We start from the raw sequence: 22,058 nt of genomic DNA, 5'->3' as shown, positions 1-22,058 counted from the left end.
CAAGCAGGCATGGCAGCTCATTCTATAAAGCTATAAGCACAGAGTGCCAATTTTCAGAAGCCTCTATGAGTCAGGGTCAAATTGGATTTCTTCAACAAACATCCCTGTTGCTAAAAAAAAAATTGTTACTATGTCAGTGAGATTGAGAAGCTGTTCTTTGTGTGTACATCATACATATAATGGAGTTTACGACATACATATAGTAGTTTTAAAAATAATTACAAAACTAACACATACACACTACCCCAGCTAAAGTGGTATTCATTCTTTAAACAAAATTAACATAAAATATGTGGAAGAAACTAAAGGAGTGAAAAACCTTTGGTAAAAGCTAAACCTGCTAAGACCCTTGGCCATCCTACACTCCTCTTCATCCTCCGTGAGTCAATAAAAATATATGGGAAGGCATGAAGCTGTGACATCTGAGCAGAATTTCTGGGGAACCAGAAGCAGGACCTCCTTGTGCACTTGGGCAAGCACATGTCATGCACACCTGCATCCCTGTTCATCACACACAGTATAGCCCAGCAAACTACACCCACTTTTACCCATGAGCTTCAGATCACTCCTGCTGCCCAGACCCATGCCCACCACCATAGCCCTTTCACCTCAAGGGGGACAGGGAAGCAACAATTTGCATAATAGGTATTCCATGACCCCATTCTCTGCTTATCCACATCCTACACATGCACAGCCAGCCCCACCCTCCTGTCCCTGTGTGGGGAAGACCAGAGGAAAAGCTTTTTTATCCAGAATGCTCCAGAAGTTTGCAGAAGAAATGTGCCCGTGCTGAATGATTATAGATGCTGCTATGTCAAAACATGTTTATGGAAGAATGATACAATGCCAGGTATGTACCCCCAGGAGACAGCAATAACATGAGCTTGGAACATGGGCTATGAGGAAGTAGCCACAGCGGTGAACAAGAACCAGTGGTGCAAATGCACCCCTGGGGGCTGGTGGGAAAACCTGTCATCTGCCTCTTTTAGCCATCCTCCAAGACTCTGGATAAATCACTTAGGGCCTTTGGCCCTCAGCTGTCTTAAAAAGATTAGCACATGTTTCTTGTTAAGGCACACAAAATCTGGGTTCCCTATATGGACAGAACTCAAGAAGCCCCCAACAAAATCCCTGGGTGACTGAGTTCAATCAGCATGTACTGGGCCTGTGCTCAGCTCAGAGATACAGAAAAATAAAGGAACATGACCTCTGGAGTCAGGATGCTTAAAATCTTTGGAAGGGGCAAGTCTCACACATCAAACCATTATAATAGCTTGTATCACTGTTATTATCTGGAGCCAAATGTTTGCCCTGTCATGAATTGCCAAAAGATGCCCTTACTCCACCCACAGTGCTGGAAGACCCTAGACAGGAGTGGAAGATCTGATACTTGCGGGGGATACCACACCACCTCATAAACTGTTGCTAATTTGGAGTGGATGTTTGGCTTTTGTTTTATTTCTCTCTCCCATTCCTTACATTCTGGGGTAATCCACTCAACTCTTTTTACCTGTTAATATCCTGGATACCTGATGTTGAAGAAGAATACAAGAAAAAGAAAGTTATGTATCAGTTTCACTAATGAAAAAAGATTTAAAAAAATACCAAAAAAAAAAAAAAATTAGCAAAACAAACCCAGCAATGTACTAAAAATATCATTGCTAAGTAATGTTATTTTTTCTTCCACAAGAATATAAGGTTAGTTCAGTGCCAGACAATCTACTAATGTAATACACCACATTAATAATTATACAGAAAAAGCATTCAGTAATAACTGAGTATTAGTCATGATAAAACTTTTGGCAAAATAAGAACAGGAAAGAACTTCTTTAGCCTGGTAAAGCAAATCCATCAAAAACCTACAATAAACATCATTCTCACTGTTGAAACTCTAGAAGCATTACATTAGTAATGAAGGAGAATGTCTGCCATCACTGCTTCCATTCAACACTGTTCAAGAAAGCCTAGCCAATGCAGCAAGACAAGAAAAAAAGAAGAAATAAAAATTGGAAAGACATATATAAAGCTATCCCTATTAGAAAACAATACACCTATTTACAAAGAACTTGCATGAAAATCTTCAGACCAACTAATAAAACTAATAGGAATTCAGAAAAGCTACTGGATAAAACATCAATATACAAAAATCAATAGTGTTTCTGTACAGCATTAATAACCAATTAAAACATTTACTAGAAAAAAAGATACTACACAAAATACTCAAATAAATTATTACATAATTATCAAAAATGTGCAGAATTTTACTTGAAAGTATTAAAATTTTGGAGTAATTATAGTAGTCTTGATGGAGAGAGCTACTATTTATAGATAAAAGACTCAATATCATGTGACCTAAATTCTCCTGAAATTAATATACAACTTGTTTGCAATCAAAATGCCAACATGACACATCAGTTGAAATACAGAGAGTATCAAAATGGATAAAAAAGCATGAGCCAACTATATGTTGTCATGGATTGAATTGTATCCCCAAAAATATGTGTCAACTTGGTTAGGCCATGATTCCCAGTATTGTGTGATTATCTTTCATTTTGTGATTTTCCTATGTGTTATAAATCATTATCTCTGCCTCTGGTTAAAGAGGATTAGGGTGGGATGTAACACCCTTCCTCAGGTCACATCCCCTGATCCAAGGTAAAGGGAGTTACCCTGGGGTGTGGCCTGCACCATCTTTTATCTTACAAGAGATTTAAAAAAAAAAAGGAAGCAAGCCGAGAGTTGGGGACCTCATACCACCAAGAAAGCAATGCCGGAAGCAGAGCGTGCCCTTAGGGCCCGGGGTTCCTGTGCAGAGAAGCTCCTGATCCAGGGGAACATGGATGACAAGGACCTTCCTCCAGAGCCGAAAGCCTTCCCCTGGAGCTAACACCCGGAGTTTGGACTTTCAGCCTACTTTACTGTGAAGAAATAAATTTCTCTTAGTTAAAGTCATCCACTTGTGGTATTTTTGTTATAGCAGCACTAGATGACTAAGACAGCTGTATACAAGAAACTCACCTCAAATACAACGATGTAGGGAGATTACACACTCTGCAAGTAAAACGGAGTCATCAAGAAAGTGAAAAGACAGCTCACAGAACGGAAGGAAACGTCTGCAAATCATCTGTCTGACAGGGACTTGTACCCAGACTATTTAAAAATGGGCAAAGTATTCGAACAGTTTTCCAAAGTATATATACAAATGGCTAATAATCCCAAAGATGCTAACATTATCAGTCATTAGGCTAATACATGCAAGTCAAAACCATAGGTAATAGCACTACACACCTGGTAGGATGGCTATAACAAGGAAAAAATTGAAAATAGCAAGTGGTGGTGAGGACGTGGAGAAAGTGGAACATCATGCATTGCCGGTGGGAATATAAAATGATACAGCTACTTTGGAAAACAGGTTCTCAAAATGCTAAACAGAGTTACCGTATGACCCAGCAATTCCACTCTTAGGTATACACACAAGAGAACTGAAAACATACGTCCACATAAAAATTTGTAGACAAATGTTCATAGCAACATTATTCATAATATTCAAAAATGGAAACAGCCTAAATGTCCACCAACTGATGAATAGATAAACAAAATATGGTATATGCATTCAATGGAATACTATTCAGCAGTAACAACAAAATGAAGTACTTATACATGCTACAACATGGGGCTACCTTGAAAACCTTACACTGGGTGAAATCAGCCAGTCACACATTCATTTATATGCAAATACCTAGAACAGGCAAGTCCCTAGAGACAGAAAGTAGATCAGTGGTTATCTGGGGCTGGGGGTAAGGTTAGGAATGAGAAGTGACTGCTAATGGGTATAGGATTTCTTTTGGGGGAGATGTGAAAATCCTATAAAATTGATTGTGGTGATAGATATACAACTTTGTGAATATTATTAGAAACCACTGAACAGTAAGCTTTAAATGGATAAATTTTATGATATGTTAACTAAATCTCAACAAAGCTGGGGGGAAAAAAGGCAGAAAATCATATACCATACAAACACTAACCAAAGAGAGCTGGAGTAGTTATATTAATATCAGACAGAATTTCATATTTCACACTTCAGAACAAAGAAAATGTGGCCAGTTATAAAGAAGGACATTACTTAATGAGGTAAATATGCCAAGAAGACATACTAATACTAAATGAAGCAAAAACTATTGGTTCAAAGACAAATAAACCACTGGAACTGAACAGAACACCCAGAGCCAAGACACACAATCATGAATATGTGGAAATGTGATATATCATCAAAGTACAACTATAAATCGGGGAGGAATTGACTATTCACACAGTAGGTGGGGCAGGGAAGGAGGAGTGAGAGCGGAGAGAGGTACGCTGGGAGTCCAGCCATTATCTGTAATGTTTTTGTTTCTTTAAAAAAAAAAATCTGAAGCAAACATGGCCAAATGTAAAGAATTGTTAAAGCTGTATGGTATACCTGAGTGTTCATTTTATTATTCTCTATACCCATGCTGTTCAACACTGTAGCTACTAGGCACCTGCAGATTTTGAAATTTAAATTAATTGAAAATTCCATTCAGGTGTCCCACTAGCCACATTCCAAATACACAGTGCCTGGTGGCTCCAAATTAGATGGTGCAGGTATAGAATATTCCCTTCATCATGGAAAGTTCTATTAAACAAAGCTCGTCTATGTTTTTTTATATGTTAGATAATTCATAATGAAAGTCAATAGGGAAGAGTTAAAGCTTATAGTACAAATTATGATGAGTGAGGGAAAGAAAAGGAATGTAAGTGAAAAGGATATCTGCAATTCCAAAATTTATATCTCTTCACTTTTTCACTGGACTGTGAGATCTTTACTGCTTCCCCAAAGATTTCCCAAAACACAGGGGAACAAACTTTTTGTTGTCTCTCCCAGACACCATCTCATTCTTTAGGATTATTTTAATGCTAGGTAGAGGAAAAGCCATTATTAAAAAAAAAAAAAAAAAAAAATTTTTTTTTTTATTAAAGCTGTTCAGTAACTGCTTAGAAAAACACTACTGAAGTATCAGCCACTCTCAACACCTGCTTTGTGAATATGAACCCAGTTTTCACACCTTTGGCTTTGAGGACCATGATCCTTTGCTGCAGGTCGATGAAGGGCTGGATCAGGCAGAGCCGGGGCTCCTGCTTCTGACTCAGGCAAATACCATTGTGATTCACAACCATCCAGCTCCGGTCGTACAGCAGCCCTTGGTTTCCTACAGGCCACCTGGTCACCTAAACAAAAGGTGTATTTTAGGCCCGGGCTCCTCAGTAATGACGTTCACATTATTGCACAATGATGGCACAAGCGCAGGTGGGCTTCATGAATTCAGCATATATTCTTGAAGGAAGAAGAGGAGGAAATGAGAAGTAAAACGGAGGACAATGGGAAAAGAAGGTGTGTGCACTGCATGTCTTCCATTCACCCTCCAGATTCACTTTAGACCCTTCCGCTATCTCTTAAATAGGCAATGCATGTGCATGGTGTAGCATTCGTAGAGTACAAGAGTGTACAAAGAAAAGTAAGCCTCTACGCCACCTGTTCCCCAGCTCCCCTTCCCACAGGTGTCCACCATTCCTGTTTCTTGTGTGTCCTTCATGATAATGGGTACCTGTACAGACACATCCTTATATCACAGACATAGTTCTCACCAAATGGTAGCTGTTACGGATTGAGTTGTGTCCCCCCAAAATATGTGTTGTAAATCCTAATCCCTATACTTGTGGATATAATCCCATTTGAGGATAGGATTCTCTTTATTATATTGATGAGGTGGTAACACCGTAGAGTATGTCTTAAGGCAATCATCTTTAAGATATAAAATGAGCAGATTAGGCACAAAGAAGCAACTACAGTTGGGGAAAGATAGATGCAACATCACCTGAAGATCACCAAGGAACTGAGGAACAGAAGCTGAAAAGAGACAAGGGCTGGAAGAGAGAGAAAGCCTTCCCCTAAAGCCGGCGCCCTGAATTTGGACTCCTAAACTGTGAGAAAATTAATTTCTGTTTGTTAAAGCCACCTACTTGTGGTATTTCTGTTATAGCAGCACTAGATAACTAAGACAATAGCTATACCAGAAGGGTCACTGAGTTGATCCATTTTAAATGTCAAATTTTTCCTGAATTCTTCACATTTCTACAAAAGTAAAATACAAATTATCGGATGGTCCAAAGATGTTACTATGGTCTGAACTGTGTCCACAAAGTATGTGCTGGCATCCTAACCCCTATACTTGTGGATTTAATCCTGTTTGGAAATAGGGTTTTCTCCGTTATGTTAATGAGGCCATGCACGTGTAGGGTGTGTTCTAAACCCAATCGCTTCGGAGTTATAAAAAGAGCAGATTAGACACAGGGACACATGCACACATGAGGGGAATACAGACGCCATGTGAGCCTCGTCTACAAGCCAAGGAACCAAGGAACGCCCAGGGATACCAACAAGGAAGGAATCAGGACAATCAAGACCCCGATTTGGACTTTCAATATCCAGAACTGTGAAAAATAAACTTCTGTTCTTCAAAGCCTCCCACTTGTGGTATTTGTGTTACTGCAGCACTGGGTAACTGAGACAAATGTTAATCCCTTCATCTCCTCCCTTTTTTCCTCTTGTGTATCAAACAAACTCCCCACCTGGAATATGGCTACTTCTGTTACTGCAGCACTCAAATTGAGCAATATTACGGCCTATAGTGGGTGAGCCCAAAAACCTATAACGGGTCTTTATAGTTGAGCCCAGAAACCACTATTAAAACATTATTTCTATAGGAAACCATGTTTTGAATTCCAAATAACTTTTTATACCACAGTCTATTATTGGGAGACAATTGCCCGCAGAGCTCTCATATTTCTGTATGTCTTAAGAGCAGAAGCACTGACTGCCTTTTTGTTCCAGACTATCTTTTCAAGAATATCTATATGGTGAGTAGATAAGCAATCCTCTGTAATACAGAGCAGGTTTCCTTACTGTCTATATTACTAAAGATAATGTCTATGTCCTGAGCAAAGGCCAGGCAGATTTGCTCACATCCCATTATAAAAGAGTCAAGTTCCTAAGCTAGGGGTTCCTCAGCTATGACATACAGCATTCACCTGGGCCCCTCTGCATCACCCCCCTGGGACTTGGGGGAAAAAGAAGAATCAACACATACATGAAGCTTATACTGCTGGCTGTGCCATGAATAATAGTCCTCTGTCTCTGACCCTGGAGTCTCATGTCTTTTGCCAGCCTCCACGAAACTGCGACAGGCTAGCTTGTTAGCTTGCAAGTAGAGTAAAATCTCAGACCCTTCACAAATCTTGATACCTATTTGTTGAAAATACTTATAATTTCCTATCCTTTCATTTGTTACCTAATAATTTAATTTACTGGCTTCCTCCTTTCTTCCTCATTGGGTTAAACTTTTAGAAGGTATGTGTGTGTTGGGTAGAAGGGGAAATTGGCATGTGTGGAGCCAACATTTGAGCTGATGCAGCTGGGATTCTGGTTACAAAAAGGGAATTAAATATGTAAGTATTCATTGAGGATAATGGGAGCCAGGCTTCTCACAGGAGTTACAAATATAGAAAGGGGGATAACTAGAATAAACCCTGCGTATTGGATAGGGATTGGAGGTATTAGTGTGAAATCATGGGGAGGGAGGAACATATAGAGGGATGGTTGGGTGGATAAAGTTGTGTGTGTGTGTGTTTTGGGGGAGGGGGTGTTCCAAAAGTCTTAGTATACAGTATGTGGTAGGCAGAATCATGCAGAGATCCCCAAATACGTTCACCGTGTCCATGGAGAGGACACAAAAGCAATGACGACCCAGAAACAATGATCAGAATATCATTCCCTAATGAAAGAAGTGAGGTTCCTTGGTGAAATGGTCAACTCCAGGACTGAAGCAGTGGAAATACAGAACGCTCTATAATTTATTAGTGTGAGGTGACAAAGAGCCCAGTCCACTGGAGGAACTGAAGGAAAGCCCACGTGGCCGACGGGTGGGAAGTGGTGTGGCAGGAGGGTGGAACGGAGGGGAGGCTGGGTGGTGTGAGATGTGATAGGCAGGGGTTAGATCACATGTGGTCTCATAGTGATTTTATCCAAAGTGGAATAGGAAGCTATTGAAGAGTTTTTAGCAAGGGAACTGCTTGATCTGACTTTATTTTAGAGGGATCATACTGCCCAGCCCTCTCTCAGACATAACACAGTTAAGTTCTGCAGAGAGAGTTGAGCTGAATAAGTCACATAAGAACATGAACCCAAGGAATCAGCAGACCTGGGTTCAGATCCTTGCTCTATCATTTATCAGCATGTGATGGGCAAAATGTTTAACATCCATAACCTAAGACTCCTTATGTCTAATGTGGGGATAATTTTACTATCTACCTCCTATAATTGTTTCAAGCATCAAACGAAATGAAGCATGTAAAATGCTTCAGCATGGTGCCAGCACACACACTCAATGAAAGTGTCATCTGTAATTATTCAACAGTACCTAGGGGTTCACCACTCAGAAACAGGGTCCTCTCAGCAGTCACCATAGGCAGTCATGTTCAAAGTCAGCCCATGCCAAGAAAGTGAGAATGAGAATGACTCTTCTTATATCGCTGTACTCTGGCGTGTGGTTTTAATTTCTTGCATGCTTTTCTTCACTATGTGCATGTTTTTCTTCACTTTATCAGAGAAAAGTTCTAGTGTAAACCAAAGAGAACCAACTTCTGCACTGCAGTGAGACACTTACCTCAAACGCAGCACAGGATTTGACCGGGTAAAGGCAGAGGTTGGTGACAATGTGTGGCCCACGGTCCCCATTCAGGACTCCCTCAGCTTTCTCTGAAGGGGTCTGCTGGCTTCTGTTGACCTCACACACAGGTGGACACAGACCCACAGCATTCATGGTAGTGGACAAGTTGTCCCAAACTCCGGAGTCTGCAAGAGTGTCTTCCTGAGGTGAGAGACTGTGTCCGTCCACGACAGCAAGTGTGCTCAGAGACTTGCACTCTGCTAATGGGGCTGGGGCCTCCCCAGCGAGGGTCTGAGGGAGGAGCTGGCCATCTGGCCAGTGCAATCGGGTTGCTATGATGAACCTGAGGAACGTCTGGGCATCCTCAAGTGTAGACATGTATCCAAATGAAATCCTCACAGACCCTGTTGGCTGCCCATCTATGAGGTCAATGTTGTCTCCACAGACATGACCAGCCTAGGATAAAAGGGAAATAAATCAGCTGGAGTGGGTAGTCCTGCTGTTTGGGCATTAATATGGGAGACAGGCACGAAGTCCACAGAGGGACCAAAAGAACGACCAAAGTTTCAGAAGCGCTGTTATGGATTGAATTGTGCCCCCTGAAAATATGTGTTAGAATCCTAACCCCTATATCTATAGATATAATCCCATTTGGGAATAGGGTTTTCTTTGCTATGTTAATGAGGCCATACCATTGTAGGGTGTGTTCTAAACCTGATGACTTTTAAGACATAAAAAGGGCAGATTAGACACAGAGAGAAGCAAGTACAAATTGGGGAAAGATAGATGCCACGTGGAGACCTCCAAGGAACTGAAGGCCAGCAGGGCTAGGGAAGCTGAGACAAGGATTTTCCCCCAGAGCAGACTGAGAAAGAAAGCCTTCCCAGAGAGCCAATGCCCTGAATTTGGACTTCTAGCCTCCTGAACCATAAGAAAATTAATTTCTGTTCTTTAAAATCACTTACTTGTGGTGTTTCTGTTATAGCAGCACTAAGAAACTAACTACCCAGACCTAGACTGGGAGAAACAACTCCTGGCCATTCCCTTTAGCCTCCCTCAGAATGGAAGAAGGGAGGCCCACATCCTCTGAAAGCTGCCCCTTGACAAAAGGGCAAGGCAGAGATACTGACCCTATGAGTGACTGGCCCTACGCCACTATGAAGGGCCAAAGGCAGCATGAGTGCCCGTGCTGGGACGGGGAGAGAGGAGCAGGAGGGTGTCGGTCTCCAGGCTCAGCTGCCTGGGGTCCATCACTGGTCAGTGCAGTGCATGAGGTGGCCTGGACACCTCCCTCAGCGCTGAGTCCAGGCCGGTCACCCAAAAAGACGGGCCATGACATTCCACAGGGTCAAACGTTGTATCTAGGAGCTCACTTATTTGTGCTCTGATGCTCTCAATTTTTTGTTTTTATTTTTTAAATAAAACCCAGTTTTTGATTTAGTTGGAATCCAGCATATATAATATTTAGTGGCAACTAAAAGAAACTCAAGTTAAAAACTACTTAGAAATAAATGAGGTTTTTTACTACCCAAGCCATTCTTATAGAAGAGTTCAAAGACGGCTGTACCCTGGAGTGAAAAGCCTCAGCCCAGGACAGAGGCGGGGAAGGAAGGGAATCTGAGACATGCAGGTGCCCTCTGGAACAGCTCCACACCACACCAACCCTGCATACACTAGCCCCAGCTTGGAGATTCTGCTCCAGTAGGGCTGAACTAGTCAGGTGCCCTCTGCACAGACTAGCACATCCTCATGTGCCCCTTCACAACACCCCTCTCTGCGTTTAAATCTTTGCTCCCAAAGAAAAAAATAATCAGAAAATCCTACCATACAGATCATATTTTGAAGCATTTTCTATTTTTGCTGACTCCCTTGTAGTGAGCTGAATGGTGGCCCCTCAAAAGATATGCCCAGGTCCTAGTCCCCGGAACTTGTGAACATAACTTACTTGGAAAAGGGATTTTTTTGCAGATGTAATTAAGTCAAGGATCTTGAGATGAGATCATCCTGGATTAACCCGGTGGGTCCTAAATTAAACAAGTGTTCTTACAAGAGACCGAAGACCCTCAGATCCAGTAAAGAGAAGGCCACGTGAAGACAGACACAGAGACAGGAGTTATGCAGCCACAAAGCAAGGAGCCACCAGAAGCCAGAAGAGGCAAGGAGGGATTCTCCCCTAGAGCCTTTAAAGTGAGCACAGCCCTGCTGACACCTTGATTTTGGACTTCTGGCCTCCAGAACTGAGAGAATGAACTTCTGTTGTTGTAAGCCACCTAGTTAGTGGTACTTTGTTATGGCAGCCCTCGGAAACTAAGACACCCCTTTTCCTTTGCACATATACACAAGGCTAAGAGAAATGAGCCCACAGAACCCCAGGCATGCAACCAGACTCAAGTGTGGTTGGAGACAGCGTCCACTGAGCCAGCATTTTGGCCACGGGTGCAGAACCAACCTGAAGATGCTTCTTGACCCTCTCGTTGCTTATCCCCAGGTGCCTCTGGCAGGCCCCAGTGTTACAGAAGCAGCCAGTCCGCACTTGGATGTTGTAAAGACTGGCCATTTTATCCACCTGAGAATTGAATATGACATAGAATCCACGTTAGAAATGCCCAGTTTTACTCTGAGTGCCTGGAATAGTTTTAGATCAGCATTTGGACCTCTATTTCCTAAAAATAAAATGAAGCTGTGGCCTGGAATTTTGCTGTAAAATGACATGATCTATCAGGGGTTTATTAAATATATTTTATAAAATGTTACTGAGAAATATATATATGTGTGTATATATATAATTTTTATCCAGTTGGATTACAGATATATGCTTGAGAAAAGTGAAAATATCAAACGCAGCTTCAGGCCGAATTCCAAGTTAAGGGCACACACGTTGCAAGAATGAATTTTAGTGAGCTGGAGACCTGGGGTAGTTTTGTGGCACCTGCTGTCACAGGGCTTTATCAGCAGAGCAGCCCCTGCCCCGCAACATGCTGCTCAGAGCATCATCAGCCTTGGCTTACAGCCTGGATATGAAGCATCGTCGGTGATGACACCGTGTGTTGTACCTTTGCTGTTCAAAAATTACCTAACGTGGGGTTGAATTGAGAATCGTAGTTCAATTCAGGAGTTCCTAGGCTCATTCCTGCCCTCTGGAGGCTGTGGGAGGTGATCTGCACTCACTCAAAGCTCAAAGGCAGGGCTGCCACCAGGGGATACTTGTCCCAGGTCCTCTGGCTGTGGGTCAAGGATTCCATTTCCCCAAGGGGCTGGGGGCCCAGGGCAGGTCCTCAGACTGGTGGCTCAGGGTGAACTCAGGGAGAGGAGTCACCTAACTGCATTCAGGGAAAGAAACACACTTTGCCTGGATGCATAAAGCTTCAAATCTTCTCTCTCTGGGAAGTCACCTGTGGGTGGCCTGAAGCAGCCATGAGGAGTATGGCATCTCTCTCAGGCCACCAGATACTGCGTGGTCAGCCTGGGTGCCCAACTGAGCAATGGGAACTCCCATACACCCCTATCAAGACCATGACTATCTTGATTTTGACCATCTCCCCTGGTCTATCAGAGAGAAAAAAAAGCCATTCTCTGGGTTGAATTGAGGGACCTCAAGAAAACAACCCTGTTCCTTCTCCCTTGGCTAATAGCTTGGTGACACAGAGACCTGCTAAGGAATTTCAGGAGTTCCTTGACTCTCAGGTGATACTTGGCAGCCCCACAAGAACAATCAACTCCATCTCCAGACTCAGGTCTCCATTGAAAGGGCAGCTTCTAGGGAAGCCACCATAATGCCCCACTCCACCCCCTACCGGGCCGAATTAGAAGACTCCATGCCATCTTACCCCCAGAATTCACTGTTCCAGTTACTTTCACTACGAAACAAGCCACCCTAAACTTGGTAGAACAAAACAATAACCATTTTGGAAAAAAGAGGAGAATGAAGAAAACTGAAGACACATGGGAAAGATTAAACCAAAGGACTAATGGACCACAATTATCATGACCTCCACCAGACTGAGTCCAGCACAACTAGTTGGCGCCCAGCTACCACCACTGACTTCTCTGACAGGGATCACAATAGAGGCTCCTGGAGAGAGCTGGAGAAAAACATAGAACAAAATTCGAACCCACAAAAAAAGACCAGACTTCCTGGTCTGACAGACTGGAGAAAGCCCGAGAGTATGGCCCCTAGATATCCTTTTAGCTCAGTAATGAAATCACTCATGAGGTTCATCCTTCAGCCAAAGATTAGACAGGCCCATAAAACAAAATGAGACTAAACGGGCACACCAGCCCAGGGGCAAGGACTAGAAGGCAGGAGGGGACAGGAAGCTGGTAATACAGAACCCAAGGTTGAGAAGGGGAGAGTGTTGACATGTCATGAGGTTGGTAACCAATGTCACAAAACAAATATGTGTACAGCTTAATGAGAATCTAGTTTGTTCATTTAAAGTACAACTTAAAAAAACACCCCAATAACCATTTTATTATGCTCATGGCTACATGGGTCAGGAATAAGAAAGGGCACAGAGGGGAGGGTTGTCTCCATTCCATGATGTCTTGAGTCTTAACTGGGAAGACTGGATGGCTGGGAGTGACTTAGAGGCTCAGAGCTGGAATCATTGAAGTTTCATTTACTTGTGTATGTGTCTGGCCCTATAAGATGGAAGGACTCAAAAATTAGGACTGCCAGCCATAGTGCCTGCCCTTGGCCTCTCGTGTAGGTGGCCTTCCCCAGAGCATGGCAGCTTCAGTTCCTGACATGGTAACTCCAAAAGTGAGTGTCCCAAGAACAGTGCAGATGCTGCATCGCCTTTTCTCACCCAGCCTAGAAGCCACACAGGTCACATCCCATGGCATCCTATTGGTTATAAGTGAGCCACAACCAATGTAGATTTAAGGGGAAGCACCATCAATGCCACCTCTCAACAGGAGGGGTATCAAGGGCACGTTGTAGAAGAAGATGTGGGCAGGAGGACATTGTTGAAGCCACACTCACCCTTTACCCTAATTTCTGTTTATGAGTTAATCTCCTCTCACCCTTGGCCCAAAATATTTTATAACCAACCCACCAAATCCTTTGAACACATGATATGCATATAAACTATGGCAGAAATAAGAGTTTTTGTGATACTAAGGGCATCATTTCTGTTTCTCATGAAAAAAAAAAGGGTTTTGAGTTCTAAACAACATGCAAAGAAACGGTGGTAGCAAGACCATGACTTTGTGCGATGATATGGTGTGATATACATCTGGGGCTACCAAGCTATCTTGGGGCTACGTGAAATGACCTCAGACATGGTGTTCTGTCTACACAACTTTCTGTCTATGCTACTTTCATGTGATTTCCCTGCTGGCAAGTTGTCAGCTGTCACCTTCCACTGCTACCAGAGAACCAGCCTCTCTCTTCTCACTTGAAATTTACCACTACTGGCTGAGTAAAGGGAGTCCCTTGGGTGGTACAAACCGTTAATACGCTCGGCTGCTAACCAAAAGGTTGCAGGTTTGAGTCCACCCAGAGGCACCTTGGAAGAAAGGCCTGATGATCTACTTCCAAATAATCAGTCACTGGGAACCCTATGGAGCACAGTTCTACTCTGACACACATGGGGGCTCCATGAGTCAGAATCAACTGAGTAGCAACTGGTGGCTAGGTAAAGAAGGCTGATAAACTAAATAGCCACACTCGCTAGAACTCTGTGTAAATAAGAATAAAGAGGCTGTGCGTGAGGGCTTCCTCACCACTATGCCAAGGGCCCAGGGACCTTACTGTAAATTTCAGGGCTGGGTAAGGCTTTGGGGGTCCAGGTGAGAACAATTCTGTTGTGGCCAGGTCAGCAAGATGAAAAGAAACCCACCTGGGAGTAACCAATGACATTCCCCCGGTCATCCAGCACGTTGAAATTGATGATTGGACCTTGAACCTCAGGGCTGCTGAACTCAGAATCGCTGTAAATCCGCACCACGGGGGCTCCGTTGGGGTACCGGAGGGAGGACAGGGCAGAGTAGGTGTACTGCGCCAAGGTGAAGGTGTGCTGCTTTATATTCTCCATCCCACCTCAGGAACAATTATGAAATGTTACAACAAAATCATGAACTTTACATATAAAAAGAATGAGATCATTATAAGAGGCAAACCGAGTCCTCATATTAAAAGCAGTGCCCATATAATAAATGTCTAGGTCTTTGGTACCGAAGAACAGGTTACCATTTCTATTTCTGTGGAATTTTTCCTTATAAATTTTTGCTACCTTCTTTTTTTATGTTTCCTAAACATTCAGATACTATACAGACCCTTTGGTACAACCAAAAAACCCACTGATGTCAAGTGTATTCTGCCTCACAGTAACTCATGTGTTACAGAGTAGAACTGAGCTGGAGATAGGGCTTTCTTGGCTGTAATCTTTATGGAAGCAGATCGCCAGGCCTTTCTTCCGTGGTGCTGCTGGGTGGGTCAAGTTGCCAACCTTTAGGTTAGTAGTTGAGTGGAAACCATTTATGCCACTCAGGGACCTTATAACAGATGGAATAAAAGGTGTAATGTTTTCTTTAAAAATATCTTTTTTTTTCTTAATGTTTAAATAATCTTAATAAAAAGCAATTAAGTATGGGATGGAAAATGATACTGGTGAAGAACGAGCTTCTTGGATCAAGTAGACAAATGAGGCTATGTTGGCATCTCCTGTCTGGAGGGGAGATGAGCTGGCAGAGGGGGCCAGAAGCTACCTGAATGAACACGAGAAAAGAGAGTGGAGGGGAGAACCACGCTATCTCATTAGAGGGAGAGCACTTAGGAGTGTATAGCAAGATGTATGTAAATTTTTGTATGAGAGACTGACCTGATTTGTAAACTTTCACTAAAAGCACAATAGAAAAAATTTTTTTAAAAAAGCAATTAAGTAGGAAAAAGCAGGGCTTGCCTTATTTCAGAACTGGTATTTTCAATGTTTGCTTTCAAAGGTGCCCCTGGCCCTGTCAGACCTTGTCACCTATGGTTTGGGCGTCTTGCTAATATCTTTCTTTGGAAAAGTGCTCTTTTCTGAATGCCTGTCTATTATCTCCTACCTTTGTCCTGTGTGGTACCCAGGACAGCCCTCCCTTCCAATGAATCCTGTCTGTCTCCTGTGTTGGGATAAAACTGAGGACTTAAAGGGCCCTGTTACTATGACAAAAGTGGGAGAGAGGAAGCACTGCCTAACCTCTAAGACGCATCTATGGCTTGTCCCTACCCCATCTCTGTATGGATGGTACATGCGGTGCCACCCAGTTGTAGAAGTTCCACCTTTGGAAGGAGTGCCCAGGAGCTCAGCATTGACAAGGAAAGCCTGGCTCACCAGACAGAGGCTCTTCCCATGTGTACCTTTGTGTTAAGCCCCGTAAGGTAAGAGTGGCATCTGACCACGTGTCAGTCTCTGATGAGTGTGGCCCACCTGTCCCTGCCCCAAGTACTTGTCAGTAAAGAGGACATGCATCATACAAAGGTCATCAGCAGAGACAGCAGTGGAGCACTCAGGATTAGGAACCAAGTGAGCTGGGCTTAAATCCTAGCCTTCTGGCTACCAGCTCCCTGGCCCTAGGGAAGGCACTTGACCTCTCTGAGCATCAGCTCCTATGTAGGCAAAGTGGCCTCATACAGCTCCCCTGTGGGGGGGATTCAGCAGGGGAACTGGTGAAGAATGTCTCTGGACCTGTAACCATTCCCGGGGGCCAAGGACGGCCTCTGTTTCTGCCAAGCTGTTAAATCTTCTGATTTGGAATGTCTCTTACCTGTCAAAATGTTCTTTTAACTGACCACAAATTAATAAAATTTAAAAAACCACCTCAGTCCCTCGCTCTCAGAAGTCATTTTGAAATTACTCAGGTTCAGATTCAACTACATTTAATGTCCAGCTATCCGTACCAGTCACCTCCCCAGATCCATCCACCTCATCTGAATCACCCCACGCCAGGACTCCCTCAAGAATTCCGTCAGCAGGAACAAATTCCATGCAGATACAAGTGTCCACTGACCTGTGAGGCGCTCAAGGGTGTCAAATCCATGTTTCAGTGCTATCACATCAAGGAACGAGATGGTGCCGTCTTCAAACCTATAACGCGGTAAGGGGAACGCACGTCAAGCTGTGGCCAACATCCGCATGAGCATTCTGTGGTATGTAACAGGATTTCGATTTTCAGCTAAGCCATAATCTATCAGTACCTTCCTTCTGTGGCCCTTATGAAACCCTGCTCTCCCCCTCAGGAGAGAGGGCTTCACACACCAAGACCCGTCCATCTGGCTGCCTCTCGCCCTAGCCCGCTCTGCAGCTTTCTGAGGCTGTTCATATGTCCTGGGATAGGCCGCAAGTGGCAATGTTATTGTTGCTGTCGAGTCAATTCTGACTCACGTCAACCCCATGTTTGCAGAGTAGAGCTGTTCCATAAGGTTTTCAAGGCTGTGACCTTTGGGAAAAATGGTCACTTGAAATGCTAACGAGAGCCAAGAGATTCTTTGCTGCTCCAGGAAGACTTTGGACTTGACAAAATCTCAGATGTCTTGGGCTCTGGAAACGCTGCCCTTTGACCACAAGAGGGCACCACTGACAGGGCATCAATTTAGTGATGAACCAAACCATGCAGGCCTGAGATTCATAGAGAGTGCTCAAGTCTATGGAACCACAGGCTTTGGTAAAAATTACACGTCGCTCAGTAATACTGCAGGCACACACCTTCCTGATTATCAAGGTGTTCATTATGCATTTTATAATTATACACTTAGTCAAAATACTCATCAAGTCTTTACTGACCACATGCTCTGTGCCAGGCACTACTCAAGGTGCAAAGCATATATCAATAAACAAGACAGGCCAAAAACACGGCCCTCACAGTGCTTACATTCTCGTGGGGGCACAGGAACAAGACCAAAAAACAAGCACGTGTGCAAAAGCCACATAAGTAACATGCCAGGTGGTGGTAGTGCGATGGAGATGAATAGCAGGAAAGGGTGGTGGTTACTTTAGACAAGATGCTCAGGTGAGTGTGTGCTGAGGAAGATCATGTGAGCAGGGACCCAGTGGAAGTAAGGGAGACAGTGGGTGGATGTGAGAGAAACCGCATCCAGAGAGAAGGCAGAATGGGACCTGAGCAGTGGGCGCTTGCCTGGCACACTGCAGAGCAGCTAGGAGCCTACTGTGGCTGGGACAGAGTGACAAGTGGGAGGGTGGTAGGAGACGGGGTCTGAGATGTAGAGGGCTGCCCAATCCCAGCAAAAAGGGCCTTGCTGCCATGGCAGGAACTTTGGCTTCTGCCCTGAATTAAATGAGAAGTGGCTGGAGGGCTCTGAGCAGAGGGGTGACGAGATGGGTCCTATATTTTCACAAGACCCTTCTGGCTGCTGGGGAAAGAACACTGCAGGGGCGACAGAGGAAGCCAGGAGAGGCAGAGGCGGCAGCAAGCATGCAGGTGAGGGAGGTGCAGTAACAACAGTGGCCTTATGCAAGTTGCAGCTTCCAATGGAAGCATGGCATTTTGTGCGTTGATACTCTAAGAATAAAATTAACTCAAAACATTGTAACCGCAAATGTTATAAAACTGATGTTAATTAACAGACATATAGAATCAATAACTAGTTACAAACTGAATAGTCACCAACGAATTAATAATTACTAGGTAAAACTTTGATTATGACTTATTAATGATCAATAATAATCATTTATCCATCAATAATAAATTGATAGACTCTTAGAATAAGAAGGGTGGGCCTTTTTTTGTTTCTATCAAGGATTGTATCTCACTGAGTTATAAAATACAAAAGGTTAAGAACATGGTCCAGCTATGGGTTCAATAAACTTTTGGGTTGGATAATAAATCTCTTGAGGTCTGGTTCTAAGTTCATAAGACAAAAGCTAGGCTCATAATGGTAAAGAAATTATGCCACTTTGTGGGGATTGTGGTATGGTGCCTGCTGCAAGGCAACTGACCCTGAATCAAAGGAAGGAGGTCTGGCCCAACCCAGCCCCCTCCCCCCATGCCTGCCCACTAGTGAGCTGCTAATAATCTCAACTTCAGGTGCCCCTGCTGGCCAAATAAAGTTTGGGGCGATATTTTATCCTGCTTTTCCTTTATGTTATATTGTACCTGTCACCTTTTTCTCATTTGGTTGTATTACACGCTAAATCATCACACTTGGGTCCAAAAGAGTTGACATCAGCATTCCTATTTTAGAATACCTCCGACTATAGAGAAGTCCCAAATAAAAGAGACATCAAACAGCCTCACAACATGTACTGAAAGCTACTCTGTCCTGGCATTTCACCCATGTTAGCTCTAAAAGGATGGTATCATCATCCCCATTTTATAGAAGAAAAAAATAAGGTGCAGAGAGATCAAATCACATGTCCCCGTTCCCACAGCTGGTTTGTGTTGGGGCCAGGGTTCACCCCAGCAGTCTGCTCTGGGCCTGCACTCTTAACGCCACACTCTTCTGCCAAGGCCACACCCCATCTGCAGGACCCTTAAGTCTGAGTTGGGGTCCATGGGGGATCTGACCCATGTCCCATTAGGCTCCAGGGCATTCTCAGGCACCGGCAGGGAGATTAGCTCCTGGTACCAACCTCTGAGGGGCACTGGAACACAGTGTCCCCTGCTGTTCCCTCTCACACATTCAACCTCAGGGGTCCCAGCCACCACTATCTGGGAGATCCCTGGGCAAGGCCCACGTCATCTGCCCTGCAGCCTCTGGAAGGCACATATGCCAACAATACCAGCAGAGGCCTCTGCCATGTGAGGGCCTGTGGTGGGTTCCTCAGTAATGCATACTTCCTTAGTAACTCACAGTGGGGCTCACCCAGCCTGCTGTAAATAGCATCCCATAAGTCCAGTAGCCTCTGCTTTAATTGACTCCTCTTTCTAACCAGCTGCCCAGCTGTGCTGATTCCAGCTGCTGACAAACAGGCTGTCCTGTCAGCATGAATGTACACTTGCTCCAAATAATGCCGTCTTTTAAAGTCACTGCTTTACTTGTTGCCACTTCTTGCACTGCTGTGGGACAAAGGCCTGGTGGCCCACCCTCCTCACTCCTCTGAAGGCCTTTCACCTCTTCTGCTGACAGCCCTTATCTGCAGACCCTGGTTCTTTACAACTATGGAGACACCCACCAACAGGGCAAAGTTCACCCAGCTGTTTTCAGCATGCTCCAGCCATCCTTGACCTCTCAGATCTGAGCCCATGGTCAGTCTCTGTCCTTGCCAGCAATGCCCAACTCCCTGATCTGCTGATTCCCGTGGCCCATCCCTTGTGCAATCCTACAGGTGGCACCTGCCAGTCCCGGTCTTGCTCAACTCCAGCCCCAACTCCCCAGTGCACGGTTACCTCTCAGACACCGACTGTCTCGGGACATAGAAGTCTTCTCCTGCAAGGTACGCAGCAGCCGTGCCTCCTCCAAAGTAGGTTTTCCTCAGCAAAGGAGCCATGCGATTATTCACCAGCAAAGCACCTAAGCCGGTGGGGAATCCAAAGATCTTATAAAAGGAGACGGGCACGAAGTCGGCCTGGTACACCGACAGGTCCAAAGGTGAGGTGCTAACGTAGGAGGCCGCGTCAAGTAGCACAAACCACTTCCCAGGCGCGTTCACTGGGCACATCCGCCCGGACTTGATCCCTTCTATCCAGCTAAGCGGGTATCTGGTTCCAGAAAAGTTACTCTGAGCTGGGTAACAGAAGAGATGCAGAGGCTGACTGTCAGGGTCACAGGAGGCAGCACCCCGGGTCTCCGCTGACTGCATGTCCTCTGGCCTGACCGGAATGGAAGTGATGTTCATGGCCTTGGTGACCTCCCTCATGCCCACTACGGAGGTGTGGCTGTCGGTGAGGTAGCAGAACCAACTTCCGCTGCTCTTGGGACCCCAGGGCACCCATGGGAAGGCCTCTGCCACCAGCTTCAGAGCAGCTGTGCACCCGGACGTGAAAATCACACAGTAGTCATCTGGGGAGGTATGGAAGTGCGCCAGGACCCTGGGAGAAGCAGAGCATCACGGGCAGCGCTGGCAGAAGCAGAGCATCATGGGCAGCACTGGGAGAAGCAGAGCATCATAGGAGAAGCATAGCGTCATGGGCAGCGCTGGGTCTCAGCTCTTGTGGTTCATGTTTGGAACGAGCATTAGAGCTACTAAATATGACATTACTACCTTAATTGAAACCAAACTCATTGCCATCAAGGTAACTCTGACTCATGGTGACTCCAGGTGTTACTCCAGGCTGTAATCTTTATGGAAGCAGATTGCCAGGCCTTTCTTCCACAGCATAGCTGGGTGAGTTTGAACCACCAACTGTTTACACCACCCAGGGACCCTTCTCTACCTCAGTAGCTAGAAAAAAATCTGATAGGCTCTGCCACAACTGTGAAGTTATGGCTAGGGAAGAAGTGATAGGCAGGAAGGATGACAAATGAGAACAAATTGGTAAAATTTCCTTGCCAGTCAAATCCCCACCTTCATTTAAAAATGATAAAAATCCACAACTACCTTAATCTTAGTTGAAAATACCTCTTTCTTGATCTACCACCCATAACAAGTATTAAGTCCTTAACCTGTTTCACATTGTTCTTAATACAGGTAACTTTGTAGCAGAACAGTGTCACTTGCAAACTGGAAATAGTTCGCAATTGTATTGACTCAAGAAACTTTGGTTACCGTCTGGAAATTATTTGCTAAAAGTAATTATAAAAAAAAAAAATTATAGCATGTGGAAAAATATAACTCAAAACCAAACCAAACCTGCTGCCGTGGAGTCAATTCCGAGTCACAGTGACCCTACAGGATGGAGTAGAATTGCCCCATAGGGTTTCTAAGAAGTGCCTGGTGGATCTGAACTACCAACCTTCTGGTTAGCAGCCAAGTTCTTAACCACTGTGCCACCAGGGCTCCAGAAAATTATAAAGAGCTGTGTAATACCCAAATACTAATAGGAGGGAAAAAAAGACATGATGACATAAGACAGCATGGCTAAAGAAACATCTTATAAAAAAAAAAAAAAAGGAAGAAACAGTGTTTTTCTTCTTTCTGAAAATGAGATTTAGGAACCTGGGTCATTCTTTGTCACCTTGGCCCTCAGGAACTCTGGCATCAGCCCAGAGTCACCAGAAGAGCTCTGCATACCTCAGAGCTGCCCACCTGTGCTTCTGTCTGCCCTGCTCTGCACCTGCTCACCCTCACCTTCCTGGCCTCTGACCCTGATGTTTATTGCTATGCATGTGCTGCCATGTCACTGAACAGGATTTTCCTGAAGCTGATTGAGAACCTTTGTGGAATGCATGCAGGTGAGGGTAAGGAAGTCCACCCACACAGGAGTGCCTGC

General features: G+C 44.4%; 1 protein-coding gene across 1 annotated transcript in view; it reads right to left on the bottom strand.

Annotated features, from left to right (window-relative positions):
- The window catches only part of MOCOS (molybdenum cofactor sulfurase), a 53,810-nt gene that overhangs the window by 22,647 nt on the left and 9,105 nt on the right, over nt 1-22,058 (bottom strand). Inside the window, exons 4-9 of the mRNA XM_049901910.1 lie at nt 20,076-20,717; nt 16,740-16,816; nt 14,588-14,787; nt 11,194-11,310; nt 8,742-9,200; nt 5,085-5,247 (exon numbers count right to left, since the gene is read on the bottom strand). Coding sequence (XP_049757867.1) covers nt 5,085-5,247; nt 8,742-9,200; nt 11,194-11,310; nt 14,588-14,787; nt 16,740-16,816; nt 20,076-20,717 — 1,658 coding nt within the window. The remainder of the gene's footprint in view (nt 1-5,084; nt 5,248-8,741; nt 9,201-11,193; nt 11,311-14,587; nt 14,788-16,739; nt 16,817-20,075; nt 20,718-22,058) is intronic.

The sequence above is a fragment of the Elephas maximus genome, chromosome 11 (assembly GCF_024166365.1).
Source record: "Elephas maximus indicus isolate mEleMax1 chromosome 11, mEleMax1 primary haplotype, whole genome shotgun sequence".
Taxonomy (NCBI): domain Eukaryota; kingdom Metazoa; phylum Chordata; class Mammalia; order Proboscidea; family Elephantidae; genus Elephas; species Elephas maximus.
Note: the sequence above shows the minus strand (reverse complement) of the source record. Positions and strands in the feature narration are given on the sequence as shown.